Source organism: Gymnoscopelus microlampas (assembly GCF_963454915.1).
Source record: "Gymnoscopelus microlampas genome assembly, chromosome: 14".
Classification (NCBI taxonomy): domain Eukaryota; kingdom Metazoa; phylum Chordata; class Actinopteri; order Myctophiformes; family Myctophidae; genus Gymnoscopelus; species Gymnoscopelus microlampas.
This window is the reverse complement of record NC_139951.1, coordinates 26,480,775-26,506,146: the sequence shown is the minus strand read 5'-3', so window position 1 is coordinate 26,506,146 and position 25,372 is coordinate 26,480,775. Positions and strand designations below refer to the sequence as shown.

Sequence of the window (25,372 nt, the reverse complement as noted above, 5' to 3'; positions counted from 1 at the left end):
TGTGTGTGTGCGCATGTGTTTCAATGGTCAAACCCTTTTCAAAACAAATAATTTAATATATTATGTATAATATATACATAGGTTAACTTAACAAGGTTTTGTACAACTGTTACAAAATTGGTCCACGCACAATCACCCACGTACATAATAGTACATGCACAAGGGCACAGATAGAAAGACAAAGGGACTGACAGTCAGAGTCTAGATATGATCAGGACAACCACAGAGTCTGGTTGGAGGACAGTGGTTGGCAGTAGTAGTTTGGTTTGCCTCCGCTTCTGTTCAGACTCAGCTTTATAAACTAGGGTTCAAATGCATCAGCATAGGAAAGAAACAATATAAAAAAAGAAATGAAAACACTCAGGTAAAGTATAATATACTTTGTCGTTTGACCATGTCAGCGAGCAATGCAACACATTTTTCTGCTGAGCGAGTCATTATGACAATGTATAAATTAGCCATAAGACTGAAATGGTTTGGACTTAGGGAAGTTATTCCAAGATTAGAGGACTGAGGTATGTCCAGATATCCTTTTAAATACTTTCTTTATAATACTGATATGGTATCAGTTGAAGCCTCTCTGGGCGCCTGTGTATCGAACTAAGTGCTTGTTTTTTCTTGGCTCTCCACATGTCCATGCTGATATGGTGCAATGACCCCTTTGTTTTACTGAAATTTGGCATGACTTTAAACAGCTGCCATAACCACTTTAAACCTGGTGTCCCTATTTAGGACATGTCATTACAGGCAACATTTTTGAAATACTTTCAAAATAATTCAAAACGTTTAAAAGAATAGATCTATAAGCTCACAACGTGACATGTTGTGAGCTGGTAGATCTGCTATTTTTTGAAGATTTTGAATAGGGCTTAAGTGGTTAAACACTTTGCTCCTCATGCAACAGAGGGCAACAACAGAGGCATGCTAGAGTATCATTCAAGGTCTGCAGTCTCTGCACCCCCCCAGCTCCCCACCCACAAACAAAGGGAAGTACTATAGATTTGTGTCAATACACCTTGCATATTTCTGATATGTCAATGGCCCCATGCAGTTTCAGGTTTAACTCAACTTACACTCCATCGCACCACAATGATGCTGGCTGACAACTGATTTTCAAGCTAACGCATTGTGATGCCACATTATTAGCTTGCAAATCACTTCATGTCGGCAAGTGACACAGTCCCACTACAAAGTATAAATGAGGCATTTGTGTCCAAGAAAACTTTGACGTTCCCAACAAGAGAGTTTACCAGTGAGACTAGACAGTATTTTTGCCAATATAGACTAGTTGATCCACAAAGCAGGTTTTGGGAAGACTGAACTGTCCATATCACAAAATGGCCATTTGGCTCTTATGTCACCCCCAAGTGTCATGTAAGAACAAAATGGCTAATGTATGTGCATTATGGTCAATAAAGGACCAAGAGTTGAATGACAGATTTTCCACCACACTGTATCATACCATATGCATACTGGCACCATATGACATGTTTTTACCTTCTGTTAGAGGTTTGCTGTTAAGGCACCCAATCCTATTTGATACTTCCCCATTTGGCAGGGACATCATTCATTAGTGATGACAAGCCATGTACACCGTAGCTTGGAATTCTAAAGCATTTTCATTAGAAAAACTGAAAACTGCAACGGTTGCTACTTAGAATAGGTCTATTAGAATAGGGCCAGTATGGATAGATAACAGTACTTGTGCAATGGAAGAAGTCTAACAGTCTTAAAGGCTGTCAATGTTACTTAAACGGTCTGTGCTGGTGAGTGTTAAATGCAACAACAGCAGCTTGAGATTCAGCTGAATCTCAAATGTTTAAAACAGCTTCCTTTCATTTTCTCCTTTGTGTTGATTACTGTCACCATTCAGCTAATGTAAGGGTTTCATTCCAAAATGGTACTTGGGTTTTGTTGGAAATGATTATGCCTCATGGTGATTGATGGGAATTAAAACCAGATATTTACATTGTTAAAATATTTTTTAAGTAAAGGGCTCAAGGTAGCTTAAATTCACTTGGCTTTACAATTGTGTTATTTTCATGACAGCAATCATTTTGTCAGAATGGATGTCTCGTTTTTTAAATGGTGGATTTTGGAATGAAACTCTGTAATTGTAAAAATGTTTATCAACATATAAACATGTCCACTTAATGACATCAGTTCCAACGGTGAGATAAGAGGAACCTTTAGATGAAGGGGATTCGCACATTGTAACTCCATGACCCTAGGGACTGTAGGGCTTTGGGCCTGGTGATATTAGCATTTCAGTGTTTGTGAGTAAACGGAAAATGCTTTACACTGCATCAAGAGGATACGACCCGGTTAAACTATAACTGTGTGACGACGCCAGGCTCTCCTCTTGTCCCTGGCTTCCAGAGGTGATCTCCTTAGCACCACAGTGGAAGGACTGAGGGACCCTTGATCCATCCATCCTGAGGAGGTGGGAGAGAGAGAGGGGTCCTCCTGAGCCAAACGAGGAAGTGCTCCTGTCTGTGATCTATGCTGAATTGATATAGGACCTACGTTGGATCCCTGTGGAACCTCAAAATGTCCATAATGTCTCGGCGCTCCTTCTATGACCCTTATCACCTCCACCCTCTCTCCACTCCATCCCCAGACTCTGTCCTCGTTCTTTCCCCGTTCAAGATCCAGATTCATGGACACGGCCCTCGCTCTCCCTGCCCTAGTCCTGTTCCTATAGCGAACCGGCACCGGCTGGTACCACTGGGGCTGCTGGGTCACCTGCAGGTTGGAAGTTTGGTAGGTATTGGGAAGCCTGCTGGGGGAGAGCCAGGAGGGGACAACAGGGCGTGCTTTGGCCAGGTTGTGGGACATCAGGTGTGCCGTGTGACTGGTCCCAACTGGGGGTCTCGGGTAGGTGGCGCGAACACTAGCTGGGAGAGGGTGATGCGAGTAGAGGAAACTGTTGGGACGAGGCTGGGGTGTCACCCTAGGAGAGGCCATGCTCTCATGCTGCCTCCACTCCTTTTCCAAGTTCTTCCCATTGCCCCCCCTTTCATTCAATTTCCCCTTGTCAACCCCTTCTCCTCCAGCAGGGGATGGTTTGCCCTCCGTAGCCTCTCTAGCCTCCATCCCTTTATCCCTTTTATCCCTCGTTTCCTCTCTGGGAGGGGTACGCTCTCTCTTGACTACATCCTCTTCTCCATCCTCCTCTTCCTCTTTCTCTTCTCCGTCCCCTGCCCCGTAGTTGCTGGCTTTGACCGGCTCGTGCTCAGAGTCCTCGTCGGTGCTGCTACCCGGGTGGGAGGTGCTGGGGCATTTTTTACGTTTCCGGGTCACAGCAGAGATGAGTGACATGGGGAGGAAGTCTCTGGCATTGAGGTCCTTCTTGGAGCTTGAAGAAACCTGAAACGCAGAGCCCATGTCATCATCTTGTGATTATATAGTGAAGAGTATATACTGAGGGGTAGATAAGATACTGTATTAATCAGTGTTATTGAGATATATGAAATATGCCAGATATAATATGGACATCATAACTAGGACATCATAGACTCATAAAGGAAACAAAGAATCTATACAAATGTCAGACTTGCAAAGTATCTCTATGATCAAGATGCAATGGGTTCTTACCTTTGACTTAACTGAATCGCTGGTGGTGGAATCTGTATGCAAGTGAGGGGGCGGAATTGAGTTAGAATCATGTTCAGCACAGAATGGTAGTTGCAGTAGTAGTATCAGTAGTATTAAATGAAAGGCTCATCACAGCAGCACACACAACTGCAATGTTAAAAGGGAACACCAGCCATGGTGACAAAATTGCTTGGATTTCTATATATCTTCTTAAGAGTTTCACATTTAAAACCCCTAGACCACTGACTGTGCCTGCTCCTCCATCAGCCTTACAGCTGCAACCATAGACAACTGTCCCATTATTTGGTAGACAGTCAAATAATCCTTCTACACCAATGCACATATTGAAAATGAAACAAAATAAAATAGAAAATAAATAGCCTAGTAGAAAATTTGGAAAATGTTGTTTTTGCAGATGATTGGTTTTCCTCAAACAGCAGCAATATGCAAAAGCAACACAGCTCTGAATAATATACTGTAATATTCCAAACTATATCTACTACAATGAGGAACCATTCTGGTAGAATGTAGTTTTGAGGGGCAAAGTTGTAGCTCAAAGTGTGCATGGCTTCAACGCTTGCATGGTTGAAACCAATGCAAAAAACAAAACAAAAAATAAAACCATCTTAATCACTGTTCTAGTTATTCAGCAAAGGTACAAGACTATGTTACGACCAGCGTTCACTTTTCAATTTAACAACGGGAAAGGAGACAGTTTGTTGGGTGGGAAAACAAGACGAAAAGCCAGGAAATGAGCATAAAACAAACACACACACACAGACACAAAGAGAGAGACATGGTCCTACCGAAGAGGTTGATCCACTGTCTCAGCTAGGGAAAGAGAGGGTCGAAAAGGTCCCGAAGCAAACAGTAAGAAAAAGTAGGAAACATCATAAATATCCAGACAGAAGAACAGTTGGAGAAAAAGTGCAGCAGGAAATGATTTAAGAAAAAGGGCCTTGAAACTGAATGACAGTGGACCCATACTGTATGTCAACACTGAATGACAGTGGACCATTTTAGGGACGTGGTTGTGCAACGAAGTATACAATTGCTTCAAGTACATATCTGGGCAGTCTCGCATCGCCAGATGATCGAAGATCTCTTCCATCTGGGGAAATCTAAATGCAATGAAAGGGTTTGGACGCCAGAAATAAACATGCGGTAACAAACCTACGCCCACTGCTTTGAAAACCAATCCTGATATCATCACATATTATGAAGGAACTCCCTAAAGTCTTTGCATTGGTTCTGTGATGCTGTTATTATTATTTTTTTTCCGAATGGTTTCCAACCAGTTTTAATCCATTCTTTGAATTCAGATGTCACCAGATGTATCAATAAGCAGAGATCTCTGATCGTCTGGCTATGCGATATTTGGGAGTACAGGTAGTGGAGGTTAAAGTTTCGAGAATAATTAATTCATTAATTAACTCCTGACTGAAAATATGACCTGATCCATGAAACACACTACTAGTCACTGAAACTACTACTTATAAAGTTCTTTGAAACTGTATTTAGACCACATGAAAAAATATTTAGCTGAAACCAATAGAAATGGCATCTTGGTAAATTATATAGCATAGCTTCTCTAGGTGGGATAGGCTACATAGCAGAAGTTATAGCTGTGAATATACAGTACTGTATGTAACCAGTCGAACCGAGAAGACTCTCTACTGCAGAGCAACATTTTTTAAAAACCTTTTATGTAATAAATTGTGCTCCATGTCCTGCCTCACCTGATGCCTCTCCTGGCATCCCTGCCCTGCCAATGTTGCACAGCAGGTGGTCAATGTTGGGTACAGGCTGTGAGTCCCCCTTATCCTCTGGGGCCTACACACACACACACACGCACACGCGCACACACACACACACACACACACACACACACACACACACACACACACACAGAAATTATGGCATATGGCGCATAAACATGAGTAAAAACAATTCCATCCAATAAGCCATGTTGTTGACAGTTTCACTGTGCTTATATACCTTTTCATCTTTTTCCATCTCTCCTTCACCAAAGAACCAGTCATGCTGTTGAATTAAAAAGACAGTGTTGTCACTAGATGGAGCTTGTGCTGTGGATAGCATCACATAACTGATCATAGGGGAGCTGGAAGATGCTTTGGATGAAAGCATGAATAACATAAAAATGTTATCTTATGTTTACATAAAAGAGGCATCTTTCAGACATTTAACCACACCCTATTTACTAAAGTCCCACAGAGGTCTATACTAGGCCCCCTCCTATTTTCCCCTCAACACCAAATCCCTTAGTTGAAAATAGCCGATCTACAAGCTCACAACGATATGTGAGTTTGTAGATCGGCTATTTTCGTGGAATATTTGCCCAATAAGGACGCTAGGGTTCATGTAGTCAAAGGATGCTAAAGAATACTGACTTGTGTAGATGCATATTTCTGGCTTGGTGTGTGTGTGGAGTAGATGTGGGTAAGTGGTTCTTACGTGCAGGATGAGCGTCTCCACGATTTTGTAGCGGTCGGGCATGTGGGTGACCATGTCAGTCATGTTGTCCTCTGACGTTCTCACCAGCGTTGGGCCAAACACCAGTGCCAGGTTTCTAGGCTCCATCTAGACACCAACGATTTCATAATTGCATAGTAATTGTAAATGGGAACAATGCACATTTACCCCACTGAAGCACCGTTATTTTCTTATAACTGACTTGCTCACAGTGCACTATCCCATGGTTAACTTGTTAAGTCTCCATACTTGTCAAAAAATATTATGTGGTTCATTAGAAAAGTCTTCCATGGTTTACGTTCATGCAATGTAGCTGCAGTAATGTATTTTTGTCACCAGGTGTCACTAAATACAAGCCAAACAACTTCCAACATTGAACGGTATAGTTTGCATATTTTCTTTTTAGCTGTGGACAAATTCTGCATGACTGATTCATCTGTTCGTGTTACATAGAGAATAATGTACCACCACTCAACAGAAAGGCATATTTTATCAACTTCACATGGATATAGTTCGGTACCTGAAGATGCAATTCCTGCAGCATTATTAATAGGGTGTTTTCTTTGTGTGATTTTTTGTAGACCAACCAAGAAGTTACCTGTGCCTTGGTTCCTATGGCAAATTTCCAATTAAAGTTTTTTTTTGGTATAAATTGGCATGTTTTGATAATCTAGACAAATCAACAGACTTTTTTATAATTACACACATGCAGTTAATTGTAAACACAATTGTAAACAAACCCACAAAAACACTTTCATAATACATGTTCGAGATAATAGTGATTGTAATTTATATCATAGAACAAAGAATCGGAAACCCTGTTTGGGAAAAAGCATTGGAAATAAATGTGACCATGAGATCGGTGGTAAACTTCCTTCCTGGTTTTAGGACTGCTGTAAAAACTGTAACACTATACTACTTCTGCTGGAAAAGCACCAGCAGTGACCATATACTATATTCAGTATTCACCCTATCCACACCACAGAGTAAGACGTAAGAGCCAGAGCAATATGTGAAAATTGTCTATTGAGACAAGGCTGACACCCACCTTGTTCTTGTCACAGTTATCTGCCACCTTCTTAAGATGGCCCACCAGGAACTTGAGGGTGTGGTGGTAATAGTCTGGGAGGTCATGAATCTGGGAGAGGAGCAAGAAACCGCACGGTTGAGAGATAACATTTACCATTATACAGGCACTGATCAACTGTCCCCAGAGCTAATAATGTTGAGCAGTGAGCACCTATGCAGAAACCTGCAAAAAATATTATTATTTCTCAATGATAAAAAATAAGACACTTTAGAATGCTACTGTTTTCCTAATCCGTGTTCCCAGAAGCTCTCACCAGCTCTCGTGTTTTCCAAATGGAGTGCCCAAAGCAGTACACGTACTCATCAATATTCAATAGGGAATTTTACTTTCACTAGAGGTTCGGGCACTGAGTTTGAAGTCGGTCGGCATATCAGGTTTGTTTATGGTTATGTCTGAGTCATAGTGACATGCCTATATATGGGCGTATCGGGTTTGTTTATGGTTATGTCCGAGTCAGAGTGACGTGGCCGTGGCCCTCCCAGTAGCCAATTTTAATATAGGATACCAGTGAGAGTGATCATTTTGAGAGGGCAGATGTGTGATGTTTACTTCGCACTTGTATGAGCTCATGTCACATACCAGCTTCTTCATGGTCTTCAGTCTGTCACCTGAATCTTCTATCCGGTTGGCATCAATGAAATCAATGTACTTATCTGTAAACACAGATCATATATTTGAGACGTAGATAGATACTGTAGAATACTTTTTAAAAAACAGTGTCGCCAATCAAAAGCGCCAACGTGGATTAAACACGAAAAAGCCAAAGCTTGTTTCCATTGTGGTCCACTATAAGACATATAACACCAAACAGACTATACAAAGAAACAGCCATATTAAATACTGATATAGACAGATAAATACACATAGGACAAGTTATTTATCAAAAGTGCAGTTTATCACAAGAATCCCCACAATCAAGGCAAAACATGTGATTTCTGATATATACATTCTTTTGCAATTTCAATGGCAATGAGCCCTTTTCTGAACCAATATAAATACCATATGACAGATTCATTAAAAAACACAAGACCCACCATCAGTAAACAAAGGCTCGGGCAGTTTTCGGAAGAAAGACTTGAGCAGACTGCTGATCACGTTCAGGTCCTGCCATCTCTGTGGAAATGACAAGAAATTCAATTCAAAGTACAAACAAATATATACTGTACATATATATACGGTATGATGATTGATTACAATGATAAATAAATAAATGATAAAAACTGTCAAAAATAAAACTGTCATAAATGAATACAGGAATATATAGATGCAACAGCATGCGACACACCAACTAAATGACCATCCCTACCTCTTCTGCGGTGTTGATCTCCATGCCTTTGTTGAGGTGGTCCTGCAGGTTGGACACTATGGCGTTGTTCCCTGGAACCCGGTAGATGCCCGTATACTCCAGACCAGAGCTCTCCACCACACCGCAGCACATCTCCACTATCAGAGGGACAAACTGCAAGACAGCAGGCACAGAGACAGAGGGACATTCAGGAAGATGGAGGAGGGAGAGAGAGAGAGAGAAAGGAAGGAAGGAAGCAGGAAGACGAGAAAGGGAGGGATATAATCGGGGGGTGTGGGGGGCAAGAAGGAAATCGCACAGACGCTCTTATCAGGGGTTACTTTGAAAATACAAGGTCAGAATATGAGATATGAACCCGTGTCTACTACAGGGGGTGGAGTGGAGGAATTATGGAATGTGCTACAAAGTAACAACAATGACAAGAAATGACAAACTTGGCATCTGTCTAGACAACACAGTTTGTTATTTTCAATCTTATTAAAAGATGAATATGTAAGTAAATTAAGATATCTTAAAGCTACAATCCGGGAATTATTTTAATGAATAAAATGATATTTTAACCAACCTGTATGGTAGAGTGTTTTAATACAGTACAACTAATACATCTGCAATGGTTGGAGGTGGTCTCTCTACTCATCCTTTGAGAAATGTCAACCCTGGTGTCAGGTAGGACACGTACTGGTTGACATTGTATATACGTTATTTGAATCTGACAGCGCACCAGATTGCACAGTAAATGTGCCACTATAATTATTGTAGTTCAGACATGTAATGACCTCTCTCCCGTTGACAAAAGTAGACAATGGACATACAATATATGGATTGTAGCTTCACAAAACGTATTTTAAAACAATTAATCTTACAAGAGCGTAATCAAGTGGTCATCTTACCCCTGGACCAATCATAATGTAAGTTAACATACAGACATAGCCCTGTGTAGTGCAAAGCGGCTATTCAGGGATTCAAGTCAACAAAAATTATTAGAAGTTGAAAGCTGCGAGGTGTCTAGAACATTGACAGTTTCTGACACTTGTATTAGATGACTTACATGCTTTATCACAATTGGAGTTGGACAGACACTCACTATTTTAAGGTTAAATTTGTTCCAAAGCACGTCGTGTTGTTTTTTTTGCAATATTGACACCCGATATTGGTCATTTTCAAAAACATTTTGGGGACATGTTTCTGCAGCTTAATAAAAAATATCCAGCACGTTTGGTGATGGTTGAACAAACTGTCATTGTTTTATATATTTACATATTGATGCCGCCCCTATAAGTCACACAAAAAATAATGAGAGTTCATGCTGAGCATACTTTGTGGTCATGTGCAGGCTGACAGTCCTCCAGTCTGATACCAAACGCCTTGGGACTTCCTGTCTTCTTGCTCTTCTTCATAAGGTTGATGCCCCACAACATCTTGTTATCATCTGAACACACAGAGAAACAGACAGATTCAGTAGGGGCATCTCACACACACACACACACACACACACACACACACACACACACACACACACACACACACACACACACACACACACACACACACACACACACACACACACACACACACACACACACACACACACACACACACACACACACACACACACACACACACACACTTTAGACCAAATGATTAGACAGATGTGTCAAAGAGTAAACCTGTGTTTTATCAATTCCCAGAGATAATCACTGGACCTGAGACTTATTGCTTCTACCCACCAGGTTTGGAGGAGCGGTTCATTGAGGCGTTGTCTGTCTTTGCCAGGAGGAAAGGAGGTATCATTCTATGAGCTCTGGGAGATGCATCCGGCTTGTTAACTGTGGAACTGCACACAGTGAAATAGACAAGATCAGTCAAGCTCAAGGGCAAAAGACACAGGAACAATATGGCAATATCTATATCTACAGTGTCTAAGTAGTGAATGACTGTAAAGTGTCCTATTCTAAGATGTTCTTCAACTTTTCTGACAAATACCATAGAAATAGAATGTGTTTGGGCAGACTATTGTCTTCAAAAGATAATGTTATGCACTTCCATATATTCAATCACTGGTGCAAAGTAAATAAATGTAAAGAACATTTCAACCAAGTTTAGTCTTCTTCAGGTGAAGATAATTACTTTAATTAATGAACTTCAAACACCAAAGAAATTCTGCAGGCCCCGCGATGATTAACTAGGTCAACTTAGAAGACTATTTTTTATTATATAGTATTTTTTATTTAATTCATAATCTCGGACAAATTATAATCATTACAAATTCACAGACTTTTCAAATTTAGAAAACAGATCAAAGTTGTGAATAAAATATATTTCACAAATAAAAAAATCAACTAATCATCACTCAGGCCTGAACTTGTACACACTGACCCACCCCAACTAGAACTGGGCCAAAAAACAACCAAAAAACTGACCAAGCTTTTCACGGCAGCTGCCCTTAGGCTTTGGAATAGCTTGCCTCCTTAATATTTATGGTTAAAAGCCTCCAGTCACTGGAGGCTTTTAAATCATCATTAAAGACTCACTTGTTTTCTACGCTTTCAACTTTGCGTGTATTCGTGGCCCTTATTGTGTGTCGTTTGCCTTTTTGTAATTTTCTCTGTTTGCTTTCTTTGTCTCTCTGCTTTCTTTGTCTCTTTTTTTTGGTTTATGTATTTTTTTCTCTCATCTTCTGTAAAGGACTTAGCTCGATCTTGGTCGTTTTTAAATGTGCTCTATAAATAAAGTTTGAGTTGATAAATATATTTCACTATTAATGCAAGGCAAGATACTTACCTCTGTTTTTTGTAATCATTCAGTTTCTTGTTGATCAGTGCTTGCCTTGAGAATCCGAAATCCTGCAACAAATGTGAAACTCCAGTTATGAGTGTACGTGTGTGTGTGTGTGTGTGTGTGTGTGTGTGTGTGTGTGTGTGTGTGTGTGTGTGTGTGTGTGTGTGTGTGTGTGTGTGTGTGTGCGCGTGCGTGCGTGTGTGTGTACATACAGTACGTACATAAGTATGTAGTATATGTGTATGTGCATGTGTGTATGTGCAAGTGTGTGCATACAGTGCACACTTGCAACGGCACACAAACTGCACAGAAAACTGACCTCGTTGTCGGTCTTGCTGTTTTCTCTGATGACACGTATCCAGGCCAGCATGTCATCCCTGTCCTCGGCTTGCAGCAGGTACTCACAGAAATCCTGAGTGGTCAGCCTCAGCGTGTGCTTGCGCTTGGTCTCGCTGTAGGCGATGTCGATCAGGCAGCCGCGGATGCTGATGGGAGGGTGTTCGTCCTGCCCAGGCCCCGCCCCTGCCCCGTGAAGGACCGCCTCTCGCTTGTCCTTGTAGAGGAAGAGCGAATGGGAGCGCAGCACAGAGAAGCCCCGCTTCCACGGACGCATTCCACCACCTACTTTCTGGGATGTGGAAAAATAGAAACATAACCTTTAAATAACTGTGTGTGTGTGTGTGTGTGTGTGTGTGTGTGTGTGTGTGTGTGTGTGTGTGTGTGTGTGTGTGTGTGTGTGTGTGTGTGTGTGTGTGTGTGTGTGTGTGTGTGTGTGTGTGTGTGTGTGTGTGTGTGTGTGTGTGCGTGCGTGCGTGCGTGCGTGCGTGCGTGCGTGTGTGTGTCTGTGTCTGTGTGTGTGTGTGTGTGTGTGTGTGTGAGAGAGAGATCAGATTCAGAGAAAGTATGAAAACTGAGATGCACTTTATTTACCAATAGAAACTAATCACAACTACTACTACCAAACATGATAAATGTACAAGAAATAGCTTTGGTGGCAGAGGTACAGCTAGTTCAGACAACACAACACAGCACAATTCCACCAGAGGTACTAGTTAACACTGGATGTACAGTATGTGTGTTGCAGTACGTTGCCCTTCTCTGGATATGTTTGTATCAGAAGGTACTAGCTAACACTATACATGTGTGCGTGTTACCTTTCCCTTCTCTGTAAGGATAGGTTTGTACCAGAGGTACTAGCTAACACTACACATGTGTGCACTGTGCATGTTACCTTGCCCTTCTCTGTGAGGATCTGTTTGTAGTGCAGCCAGCCCTCTTTACGAACGTCACTGAAAGTAATGGTGCCCAGTTCAGAGGTGGAGTGACGCTTTGACCTGGCCTCCTCTTGGACCCGCAGGCTCTCCAGAGACTGAAGCACACAGTAAATATGTTAAATGTCCATTTGGGTGCATGTTTACACTCTCAGGCCTAAATTAACACTGAGGGAAAATAAGACTTTCTTCATGGATGATATTGCATGATTCGTGTAGGAAGTTAACGGCATGATGAAGGTTTAACATGAGATAATCAATGCTATGTGGACTCACCCCATCAGTGAAAAAGCTCTTGACCCTTTTTGGCAATCTCCTGTGAAGAAGAGACAAAGTTAACAAGACAAAGTTAACAAGACAAAGTTAACAAAATAAAGTTTGTATTTAAGGCAGCATTTTTGCACAAGTAGGGACATTCAATCCATATCTCGCATCTCAAAATAACTCAAATTTAAACTTAAATAAATTTAATTAAAAGATGAAAAGATTCCTGCACACTGCTTTTACCATCTAGAAAATCATTTATAGAATCTAATGTTTTTGGTGGATCATCACCACTTTGATGCATCTTCATCAGAGTATGGATTGTTTCAGTATAAAAAAATCCATACTCCTTTGAAGAACTCTATGGACCCGAATGTTACATACTATAATTGTCTTGACTGCGAGAACATTGTGAGAATTTGTGATCTTTTAAGATATTAAACTATTAAACTAGATAGAAAGATAGAAACTTAAACTACTTTGTTCGCTATTTTTTGTCAATTGTTCCCCTATTATGACAAGCTCAGAAGTGGGATGCCTATGGTTCATGTGGTCAACCTCCCCTCTGACAAACCTGCAAAATAAATATTGGATATTTACAAACTAGTCTTCAGAACTGATACTGAAGTCCAGTCCAAACTTACGCAAAGACACGTCCTTCTTCCCTGAATGAGTTGAGACCCTCATCACATGACTTGGAGCGCTCCGTGGTGATGGCCAGCAGGTAGGAAGAACGGCGACCCTTGATACTACCTGAACAAGCCAAAAGTATTGAAGAAAGGAAAACAAGAGGAGGTAAGGGTAAAACATAGACATAAACGATATAATATATCGTTGCAGTCGGGCAGAAACCTTGTACCTCCATAATTAAACTTTTTATGTTTTTTTCTTAAATGAATGCCCTACTTACAAGAGTGTCACACAAAAGTAGTGAAAATAGCAGATCTAAAAGCTCACAACGCAACGCCATGAGCTGTGAGCTTGTAGGTGTGAGCCTGTGGATCGGCTATTTTCACAATTGATTCTTTGTAAAACTAATAATAACGGTTTTGGACATACAAGGTTTCCACCCAACAGCGACGATATACTGTACAAGATTGTGTTATTGAAATTTTAATAGATCAAAATGTGAGTGAATTTTAACAACAAAATGAAGGATGCTTTGTTATGGAGTGTGAGTGATGAATATGAGACAAGACATGAGCAGAGAGAGGGATTATGGTGTTAAATGTATATTAAAAGGAATACACTGACATTTTAAATATGTGGCTCAAATGAAGGGAACAATACTAGCAAGCCACTTTTAGAGAAACAAAACAAAGGGAACTTTGTTCATATAATGTGTCTGCCCAGTTATGCAAATGTGTTAACCTAAATTATCTTCCTTTCTCCAGGACAGTAGCCAACTTAAGTCGTTCTTTAACCCATTAAGACCGGGAACGCATCTGTGTGTAACTCAAATCTTATTGCTTCTGGGGATTCTACAAATGTCTTCTAAATCTTAATTTATTTTTTTTAAAACGCATATTGCTATAATATCAGTGGTTCTCAAACTTTTTCATGTCAAGGACCTCCCAAAATGATATGTATTTGGCCACAGACCCCCCCCCCGCCCCCCCCTCTCAAAATGTTTTGTTCCAGGGACCCCCAGAAGCAAAGATTTGAGTTAAAAATGTATATATTCAAAGATTTACACACATTTTCAAGATTTCTTTAAAAACAAATAGCAGATCTACAAGCTCATAGCACAGCACTCGCTGCCGCGTTATGAGCTTGTATATCTGCTATTTTTGAATAGGCCAAAAAAAATCTCAAAATGACACAGATGCGTTCCCGGTCTTAATGGGCTAACAAAATGGAGAAAGTAAATTGTGTGTTGGAATAGAACTCTTGCATACTAAAATGTCACTGTATCCCTTTACGTTTGAGGTTGATGAGGCAGGGAGTTTTGGAGTATGGAGGTGAGAGTGGATACGAGACGGTTAAGTGTCACTCACTGCATTCCTGAAAACGGAGTTGGACAAAGGGGGAGGAGGAGGAGGTTTGGGTGGGGGTGACGGTAGCGGAAGGGAGGGCGGCCGCAGTCGAGGACTGGGCACTGGAGGTGGAGGACACCACAGCGCTGGCAGGCACGTGGCGGGCCCGCCGGTCAACAGTAGGGCTGCTGGGTTCATCTGCGGGGTCGTGGAGGTCAAATGTGTTGGAGGGGGGTTGGGGGGTGGGGGTGGTGGTGTTGGTGGTAGGGGGGGGGTCCACAAGTGAGTGGGGATAACAGGGGTTGAGTTTCTTTATTATTTAAAGGGAAACTTCCAATGATTTTCAACCTAAATCTTATAATTCTGATGTGAGGAGATCGATAATATGCAATAGTGTGGCAAAACATTTGTTCAAGAAATGTTGATGTCGCGAAACATTTGTCAAAAGCGTCCAATGGTGTAAAACGATGCATTTGACGTCATTGTTTTGCAATGTCAACATTTCACATAGAGATACGCAGAAGACATCTTTTTTTGCCAAACTATATTATCAATCAGAACAAAGAGATTTAAGTTTGAAATCGGCAATGTATTTCCTTAAGTTACACATAAACATTGGCTTTGGATACACAAAATAACACTCACTGTAAATACATCAACAAAATGTTGTATGCATGACATACATGAGGGCATACAGTACATAGCACAGACTCACAAAGGTTATACTGTAGGTGCAAGTGAGAGGAGGGCACTAACCTATGAAGGGAATAGAGGACAGGGAGTCATGTGTGTGTGGTGCCAGGCTACCGTTGGCCCTGCGGTTGATGCTCGGACCCCCGGACACAGGGGACAGGGTTTCGACAGTCCCAGAAGATGGCAGTAAACCAGGGGCCTCATGCGAGTCCACAGTCGCCGCGTAGTTGGGGTGCCGAAGGGCGTGGATGGTTGTACGCCGTCCCGAGGGCGGCTTTTGCCTCAGGATTACATCTTGGTTGAAGGGGCCAGGGGAAACCGCCTCCCTCTCCTCCTCTGATGTGAGCAGGGCTGGGGTGGACTGGGGCCGGGGCGCGATCCCTCCTTCACTGTGGGGGCTGCTTTTGCTACTGGCGTTCCAGGGGAGATGCGTGCCACTGAAGCCGGGTTCCCTGAAGGAGTGCGCCTGCTGGAGGATGTGGTCAGCCTTGCGGCAGAAGGACGGACTGTAGCTCTTGTAGCCCACCAGCTCGTCTTCTTTCACCCTCCTGGCCTGGGGCTCGGCTACCTGCTGTCCACTCTGCCTCCCACTGGGAGGCGCTGTGACATTGGCCGCCAGAGGGGACACAACCACGGTCTGGTGATGCTGGCCGTTAGAGCCTCTCCGGTCTTTTTCCTCACCAACTTTTGTCGCGTGCAAGAGAGGCTGCGAGGGAGGCTGCGAGGGAGGCTGCGAGGGAGGCTGCGAGACCAGCGCAGAGGCCTCCGCTAGGGTTTCCACCGAGCGGCCATAGCTGTGTTCGTAATCGGCGTAGGCCGCCAGCAAGCTCTCTGAGCATGACCTGCTTCCTGGCCCGGACATGCCTCCCCACCCTCCCAGCCAATAGGAGTCGTGGCCGTGGGAGGCAGCTGCTGCCTGGTGGTGGAAAAGGAGGGTCTCTCGATTCCGCTGATCAGCGGAGATTCCACGGGCAGCCTTCGGGCCAAGCGCCAACCCCAGCCCCAGCTCGGCCAATCGGTCCTGAGATACACTTCGGTGGCGAGGGGACATGTGCTCGGCCGCCTCTGCCTGGCTGTAGTACCAGTCTGATAGTGCCTGGTGGCAGAGGGCATCTGTGTGGGCGCGGGACGAGACCGGCAGGCTACTCTTCCGTGGCGTGGGCAGGGTCGCTGAGGCGACGGCAGCGTTGTGGTTGGCGAAATGAAAGTCCAGCGCACCCACGGCGGATGAGGAGCGACGGCGGTGCCGTCCTGACGAGGCAAAATGGTTGCCACTGTCCTCCTCCTCCTCGTGACCCCCGGGCCAGCCGGAGGTCGGGGCGACGTGGAGTCCAGTGGAGCGGTTGTCCAGCGGGGATGTGGCGAGGGAAGCGCTGGGTCGGCAATGCCAGTTGTCCACAGGGCTTTGGTGGTTGTGGCCGGGCTGGGGAGCAGCAGAGCTGGGCTTGGAGAAAGGGTAGCAGGGTGGCGGTGGCTCAGGAAGGTTCTGGGCCTCTCCCATGTATGGCTCATTGCCTCTCAGGTAGGCGTCCTGAGAGTATGCCTGAGGAGAGAGCCACATGCCCACATGTAAAAAGGAAGAAAGACAGGGATGGGAAACCAAGAAGCAATTGACATCAGAGGAGACAACCAAACAGATTCAACATGCAGCATGCCAATTTGGATCTGATGTTTCAACTAAATGGCCTCATTATGCACAATAGGCCGTTTTCCTAAACATTGCCGACGTATTTCATTCGGCTTTCGACTTAGTAGGATTGCATTTCCGTTACCATAATAGGTCATTGGTGTATCCTTCTTTTTTGTTGTTGTCAAACAGATTGTTACCCTCAATCAAATAATATTATTTCTTTTTTAATATAGTTGTGCAGTTCTCAGAAACAGAAAGATATATCAATGGAATATATTATCAGCTACTGTAAATTTAAACACAACATACATGATTAGATCACTTGGAGGAGACAGAAAGTTGGCTCCTTAACATTGTGGGCAATCTGAAAAAGATTATACCCTACTAAGACAAAACAGAATTAAAGGTAGGGTAAGTGATATTTTTGGGTTAAAACTTTAACTTATTAAACTTATTATTTTAAAAGGTTAAAGCACTATATTCTGATAGTAATCATTGCTATAGAGTGTTTGTTCAGTAACAGGAGTCTCCCCGTCTCTCCAGCTCTTCAATAAACAGAAAATAAATGTTCTGGTAGGTGTCAATATCTCAGCCAATCAGGAGAAAGTACCCATTTTAAGCTTCATTTTTATAGTGTTCCAGTTCTAATTTTGCCTGCTCATTTCTTAGTGTCATCACTTCCAATTTCACTTGTTTAATCTATATCCTGATTGAGTTCTCTATCCTGATTGGATAAAATTGGAAATTAAACTGAAACTGAAACGAAAATGCATTTTCTGTTTTATAAAGAGCTGGAGAGACATGGAGACTCCTTATATGGACAGGACACTCTATAGTAACGAGCACTATCAGAACATAGACCCATTTTGCAATTATTTTAATAATTGCAAATCACTTACCCTACCTTTAAGTACTTTAGCCATGTTTTTGACAAAGGTCTATAACAATGTGGAAAGAGGGATAAGGAAAGAAAGAAGAAGAAATCCAATACTCACACTTACCAACTGCAACACGTCATCATCTTTTGGCATAATGGAGAGTTCCAGAGCATTCTCACTGCAGAAAGAGATGAGAGTGAGGCAGGCTTTATTGTCTAATACTGACTGCTAGTTAGTACATAGTGATACTAACCCGCTTATTACACGGCTACTTACGAGCAGTCAATAATTGATACAAAATGCTGATTATACAAATATTTTATTAGCTTACAAATTGTGTGTAATGTAAACAGAGGCAGAGCAATGTTCTGTTAATGAGAACAGCAGTCTGCTATTGAGAAAAGACAGCAGAAAGCTACGATTGACCATTCAGAATAAAGCATTCAACAAAGTAATGTAATAAATATTATATAATGCAGTGGTTCTCAAACTCTTTTTTTTTTACCCAAGGTAAAACCCAAGGCTCATAACTCTGAGAGTGTACAAATGTAACCGGATGGACTCGTAACATGTCCATTCGGAACTCCAATCAAGGAACCCTGAGGGTTGAAGAACCACTGATATAATGTAATTATACTTTACCCACCTGTTTTGGATGAGCGTGATCACCTGAGAGTAGGTTTTTCCTAGAATACTCTCTCCATTCACCTTCACCAGCCTGTCTCCTTGAGTACACACACACACACACGAGAAGGAGTGTGAAGCATTTGTGTGTGTGTGTGTGTGTGTGTGTGTGTGTGTGTGTGTGTGTGTGTGTGTGTGTGTGTGTGTGTGTGTGTGTGTGTGTGTGTGTGTGTGTGTGTGTGTGTGCGCGCACATGTAGATCTGTCTTACCTGTACACAGTCCAGCTTGGTGGGCAGGACCATGTTCCCTGACACTCTTTACAAAGATGGTGTCCATTGGCTCCAGACGAGACCTCTGGCAACCTGCTACAACACACACACGCAAACGCACACCAATGTCTAATGATTCAGTCCCTATTCTTACTGTAAATGTTCATCAATACTGAGCCAACAACATTTCCTGAAAGGAAAATATGAGCAGAAACCAAATTTGGTGAACCACACCTAGTTACTAACAAACAAACGCACACACCACGCACGTCCTGGGCATTCGTTAATCATAGAACAGAATAGATGTACAGTATAAGATCTTCATTAGCCCCAAGGGGGATATGGCCTTCATGCAAAGCGGTGCATAAAACAGCATAAATTAAACAACAGATCTGCCATTGGTTATTTATATTAGGAATATTATGTATTCATCTAGACATGAAAACAATTGAAAAGCATAATGACATCCTAAACAGAATTAAGCAGTTCCTTTCTAACTGGTATGAGTGAAGTGACAAATCCTCATTTTATTCCTGGAACCTGGTAACAATGGCTTGAAGGCAGTATTGTACAGTATATACATGTATTGAAAGTGGTATGCCAGGCAATGACTTGGGTGAAACCAAGGACACTCACCTTTCCCAGTGTCGTTTCCGTTCTCTTCATCCTGTGTGAGAAACAGAACAGTGTAGAGCAGACTTGTAGTGGAAAACAAGACCACAGGGTGGCGTTTATGAGCTCAGAGAAACTAGCACTAATATCTACAACACCTATGCCTGAGAATAAGGACACAATCCCAAGAATATTAATGTAATTGATTTAAACTAAATAAAGTTGCAACTGATTCATAACACAAACGCACACACACCAACTGTTATTTAGAGGACCAGTTTTTGCCAAATTGTTAATGTTTGAAGCAAGTCTATATTATTTTGCTATTGTGGTTTGCATGGACTTATTGAGTTTAGATTTAACTGACAGTTTGCCCTGCAAATGTTCCAGGTTGGAATACTGTAACACACTTCTTATCGGGATACCTAGTAAAAGCCTTCAAAAGCTCCAGTATATCCAGAACAGTGCTGCTAGGATCCTGATGAGAGTGCGCAGACACAAACCCATCACACCCATCCTCCGTTAACTCCACTGGCTTCCTGTCTCTTCCCGGACCGAATACAAGACATCCCTGTTAACTCATCAGTGCATCCACGGCAACTCTCCCCACAACCCTCGACTCGCAACCTCCGCTCTTCAAACGCTAACCTCGTCATAACCCCCAAGACCAAGCTACGTACCATGTGTGACCGGGCCTTTTGCTCGGCCGCCCCCGAACTGTGGAATTCCCTCCCTGCCCACCTGAGAGCACCACAGTCGGTTGATTCTTTTAAGAGAGGACTAAAGACCTACCTTTTTAACTACTCTGGTCTTACCTCTAGGCTTTATGCCCTCATCTGTTAAATGTTTTGTTCAGTTTCTTAGTGGTGTGATGATTTTTTTAATGCTTTTGCTTATTGTAGCACTTAGCTGTAGCAGAAGATTTTCACAAATGTAAAGTGCATTATAAATAAAATCCATTATTATTAGAGTCTAAATTGAGCATACACACACGCGCGTTACTTAGCCCCACACACACACACACACACACACACACACACACACACACACACACACACACACACACACACACACACACACACACACACACACACACACACACACACACACACACACACACACACACACACACACACACACACACACACTTTGTTATTATGTGGAGCACTTTCTTTTCTTTCATGTTGCCGAATTGATTTTGGAGCAGTGACAGTGGCTTATTGCTTAATAAATCATTGAACTGAATTTGTTTTGCCAGCCTCTGTTTGTCAGACAGTTGTATTGATCCCTGAGACAGCATTGACTTCGAATGAAGTTGGTTCAATGTTGGGGCGAAAAAAAGCTCTGATGTAGTAAACTTATTTTGCTACATGTTTCTGTAGCTTAGCCTGTAATGTACACTGTAGTGAAGCTTCAAGGACCCCCAGTTTGATTATGCATTATGCCAAGGACCCCCATTTGATATGATTTTTATCTCTGGGACCCCAATCTTTACTGTAAAATCCTCTGTGTTAATTTAACTCCTAACCGGGCTATTTGTTTCCATTTGTATACTCTCTGAGTTACAGGCCCATAAGGGTCCATTTGGTTTCTAACCATTCATCATTTAGCTGGGGACCCGGTTCCCCTGGAATCTGGGGACCCGGTTCCCCCCTGGAATCTCCTCAAGATCCCTGGACCCCACATTGAGAACCAGTGGCGTAGCTCACAACACTTTCCAGCAGCTTACTCAACACTGATAACACACACACACATTTCCCCCCAGAAACATGTCAGAACAGCCCCAGCTGACTGGACAGTTTGGGGGGTTGCTGAGCAACCATACCGCTGGCTTGGCTAACTGACTGTCTGACCAACTGACTGACTGACTGACTGACTGACTGACTGGACCTAGATGAGGGGCTTTGAGGCTTCGCTGACCTAGCTCATTCCTGACTTGTCCAGACAAAGACCTGGGCCTTTGGCCATCCAGGGATCGTGACATAGACCACAACACCAGCTACTGTACAGGCTGGTTGGAGAGAGAAAACTGCAATACCCAGAGGTCTGTGTGGCTGTGGGTCCCAAGGACGGACACACATTACAAATGAAATGAGTAAGACGTTCATAACAGGGCTATACAAAGTCAAAGAAATGATCATAGAACATATATTTTGTTTATAAGCCACAGTGGCAGTTACTTTCCAAAATGTAACTTTATGTATTTATTTATCTATGTATTTATTGTTGTTCTACCAACCCATTAGACATCTGATCAACAACCTCTAGTGTAAGTTCAACATCAAAGTCTCTTGGAACTTGCTGGGGCTGTGGCTCAAAGATGTGGAATCGCGCCCTTTAAGCTCATGACCCTGTCAGCTGGTACAGGTTTAACCCTGCAGCTACAAAAGGTTAGCTTAACAGATTAGCTGTAGCATGGCTCATTAAATAAGATTAGTTTACAGGGCTGATCATCTAGTGTCCATTACTAGATGGTGTGTGTGTGTGCGTGTGTGTGTGTGTGTGTGTGTGTGTGTGTGTGTGTGTGTGTGTGTGTGTGTGTGTGTGTGTGTGTGTGTGTGTGTGTGTGTGTGTGTGTGTGTGTGTGTGTGTGTGACCAGTGTAATGTGTTTGAGCTGTATTAGAATTCACTCTAAAACCTTCTTCATTATGTATGTAAAACATCTCACAAAGTGAGATAACTAAAAGGGAGGGCAGAGAAACAACTAGGCTGCAGAATATTTAATGAAAATAGCTGTTAGCCCCGACAGGCCTAACAGCCTTATATTTGCTATGTCTGTCTGAACTTCAGACCCAACAGACTGTCTGGGATCCAGTATGGAGATGAATTCACTCATGTTTACATCAGGTTCAGCACAGATATCACTGATAAAGGTTACTGCTAAAGTCTGTATTTAGTTGGGTTTTGGGCTCAACCCAAAGACACTCAATTGGGTACCCTGAAGAAGGCTGTGGGGCCGCTACGCATCGGTTACCCCAGTTTTTTTAATTAAATTCCAATAGGAAATAGCCATATCAAAAAAGGCTTTTTAACTTTTTTCACCAGAAGTGGCTTGTTTTTTTCCTTTTGTTGCACGTTTTCAGTCCCCAACCAAAGAGCACCTTTATTATACTTTTTTTTTTTTTTACTTCCGAGCACTCCAGACCCTTTTTTTAAGCTACTTTTTTTTGCCCTACAACACATTCTAGTGATGACCCCTATGTTTACCTTGATGTTGGTGTGGAGGGACGACTCGGGCGGGTAAACGATGAAGTGGCGCAGCGTGAAACCGAATCCCTGCGAGTTCTTCTGGAGGAACACGGTTCGAGGACCATGCCATGCCATGCCCTCCACTTCACCCGACGACAGAGGCCGGCGCCTGTTCTCATTGGACGACACCATGCCATCTCTCCGCCCTTTGGTCTGTCAGGAAAGAAGATGGAGCAGGTTAATTGGGTTAAAACAAGAAGAACCTAGAGGTGTACATAGTTGTGCTATGTGGCTGTTTTTGAAGATTATTTTTAGGCAGATTATTTTTTGCCTTTATTGAGGCAGGACAGTGTGGACTCAGAGAGACAAGAAGTTGAGTGAGGGCAGAGAGGGGGAAGATATGCCGCAATTAGGTGGCCGACACACTATCTGGTCAACTACCGGCGTGCCCCAGTGTCCTTGACCGTTGAGCACCAGATTGCACCATATGTCCAATATTGAGTTGAAAGATCTAATATATGAATTGTACTGAAGACACTGGAGCAGACAGAGGGACATACGTATATTATGTACATATATGGATCAACTAATATGCTAAGCTAGTGACAGCCATCGTGTTCAACTTTGTGTGATGCAGCTGAGCACATCACATTAGCGTGCACCTTCACACAAACTACAGTGCTTGTATCAAGTTATATTATGTAAGTTAAGCTAATATTCTATTCTATAGTAGAGTTATTACTGCTAACAGAATGATTCAAGGTGCAAGGTGTTTATTGTCACATAATACATATAACAATACAGCAGCATTATAGGCAGTGAAATGCTTGCACTTCTATATTCTGACACCACAAAGTCAGGGTTCTCATTTCCTGTCTGTAAGCCATCTCATCATTGTCTGTAATCAGGCTGATAATGGCGGTGTTGTCCTCAAACTTTATAATGACGTGTGGCCACACAGTCGCCCTTGGGGGGCTCCAGTGGCAGTGCGGCGAGTCAGTGTGGAGGCGGTGCTGGTGCCAGTCTGCACCACCTGGGGTCTGTCTGTCAGGAAATCCAGGATTCAGTTACATGGGGTGGCATTGAGTCCAAGATGTCTGAGATTGGTAACAAGCTTGGACGACACATGTGAGTTGAATGCAATAACTGTAGTACTAGTCAACGAACAGCATTCTCACACGGGTGGAAGAGAGCAGGGTAGAGGTTGAGAGCGAGAGCATAGAATGATATTCATGAGGACAATTTCAGAGTGCAAGGGTACTCATGGCACTGTGTGTTTGTATTCATCCATAGATTTACAGCGTAAATGTCAGGGAAGTGAGTGAGTGAGTGAGTGAGTGAGTGAGTGTGTGAGTGTGTGAGTCTGTCTGTCTGTCTGTCTGTCTGTCTGTCTGTCTGTTTGTTTGCCAAGAACTCAATCCAAACCCCACCTGAGTAGAATTCCACCAATGTCAGGAATTTTGCAGTAACTTCCTCTCTCTCTCAGAAGGAAGCTCTATTTTCTTTAACAACCTCACCCATAATCAAATGTATTGCCTCTATCCAACAATGGCAGAGTTAAAAATATATACAGGCCTGGCTATTAATAAACTTTATAGAACAAAAATAACTTATTAGGTCTTATAAACAGACACCTGGAAAATGTTGTGAACAATACACGGTCAAGGGGGCACACACCTTCACAGAAAGTATAACAGGATGTAGGATGTGGGTGAGTCAATGCTCAGCCCTGCACTTCAGACATGCACAGTCACTAAGAATGCACAAATATGGAAATAAACTTTAGTCTTTATACAGAAAACCTGTATTTTAAGATGACTAGACAAAAACTGGAGAACTAATAAACGTTATCAATTCAACATCAATATATGTATATTATATTTTCTGTAGGCTACATTTCCATCTGGCTGCAACACATCCTACAGTCATCCTACCCCAGGGAAGATGCCATTCCAAATTCTAAATGTCTGATATTGACATAACCGTATAGGTGTTTTTGCACACCTACAGTATAAGGTTATTACTGCTTAATACTTGTATTATAATCTTATTAACTATTGTTCCTAAGTCTTTATTGTTTTTATTATTATGTTGGACATTGCTAGCACAGACTGGCAGAATCTGCCACAGAAAACATTTAACTACACATGTGACAAAAAAAACCTGTTGGATCTTGACTATGTGTAAAAATTACATTATTCTTTTTAATTAAATAGATTATCCGACACATCATATATATGTTTTTCTAGTCTAGTATGGACACTCCATCCACTAAGGTTTGGCTATTGAGACAGATTGCATCCTCGGACAGTCCACTCCCAAGATATACAGTAGGTTCCATCCAAAACAAGCAGCAACTTCCTATAGAGAGAACAAACAGCTCTGTTCCTATTCACACCCACAACGCCCGGGCAGGCGTTGACACTAAGGTCTCAGAGGCACTTGCCTGTCGGGAAAGTAAAGGTTGTGTTCTACTTGCCCAAAGGCCATGCCCACTTGCCCACTTGAAAAATCCAATCGATAACTGCCGAGTGGTGACAGTCACTTTGAAAAACCAGAATGAGTGCAACTGCTAGTTGTAAAAAGGTAGCATTGTTGTTTATAAATGTATACATTTAATGAAGATGGAATGCACCTGAAAGCAAACTCCACTTGCCCGAATGTTTCATTACTTGCCACGGGCAGTCGGGCAACCAGTGT

At 42.5% G+C, this 25,372-nt stretch overlaps 1 protein-coding gene across 7 annotated transcripts in view; it reads right to left on the bottom strand.

Moving 5' to 3' along the window:
• Positions 1–86: 86 nt before the first annotated feature.
• LOC311060504 (rho GTPase-activating protein 23-like) overlaps positions 87–25,372 on the bottom strand; it is a 63,493-nt gene continuing 38,207 nt past the window's right edge. For 3 of the 7 annotated variants that reach the window (XM_084078703.1, XM_084078704.1, XM_084078699.1), the window contains exons 2-24: positions 22,691–22,885; positions 19,507–19,537; positions 18,871–18,966; positions 18,623–18,701; positions 18,094–18,154; positions 15,532–17,011; positions 14,797–14,973; positions 13,444–13,552; positions 12,812–12,851; positions 12,496–12,633; positions 11,584–11,892; positions 11,268–11,329; positions 10,214–10,320; positions 9,803–9,915; positions 8,487–8,639; positions 8,215–8,293; positions 7,760–7,833; positions 7,139–7,228; positions 6,073–6,198; positions 5,596–5,640; positions 5,337–5,430; positions 3,598–3,629; positions 87–3,369 (exon numbers count right to left, since the gene is read on the bottom strand). In XM_084078703.1, the coding sequence (XP_083934829.1) occupies positions 2,326–3,369; positions 3,598–3,629; positions 5,337–5,430; positions 5,596–5,640; positions 6,073–6,198; positions 7,139–7,228; positions 7,760–7,833; positions 8,215–8,293; positions 8,487–8,639; positions 9,803–9,915; positions 10,214–10,320; positions 11,268–11,329; positions 11,584–11,892; positions 12,496–12,633; positions 12,812–12,851; positions 13,444–13,552; positions 14,797–14,973; positions 15,532–17,011; positions 18,094–18,154; positions 18,623–18,701; positions 18,871–18,966; positions 19,507–19,537; positions 22,691–22,885 (4,734 nt within the window). In that variant the 3' untranslated portion in view covers positions 87–2,325. The remainder of the gene's footprint in view (positions 3,370–3,597; positions 3,630–5,336; positions 5,431–5,595; positions 5,641–6,072; positions 6,199–7,138; positions 7,229–7,759; positions 7,834–8,214; positions 8,294–8,486; positions 8,640–9,802; positions 9,916–10,213; positions 10,321–11,267; positions 11,330–11,583; positions 11,893–12,495; positions 12,634–12,811; positions 12,852–13,443; positions 13,553–14,796; positions 14,974–15,531; positions 17,012–18,093; positions 18,155–18,622; positions 18,702–18,870; positions 18,967–19,506; positions 19,538–22,690; positions 22,886–25,372) is intronic. The other 4 variants (XM_084078701.1, XM_084078700.1, XM_084078702.1 and 1 more) reach the window with 4 other exon arrangements.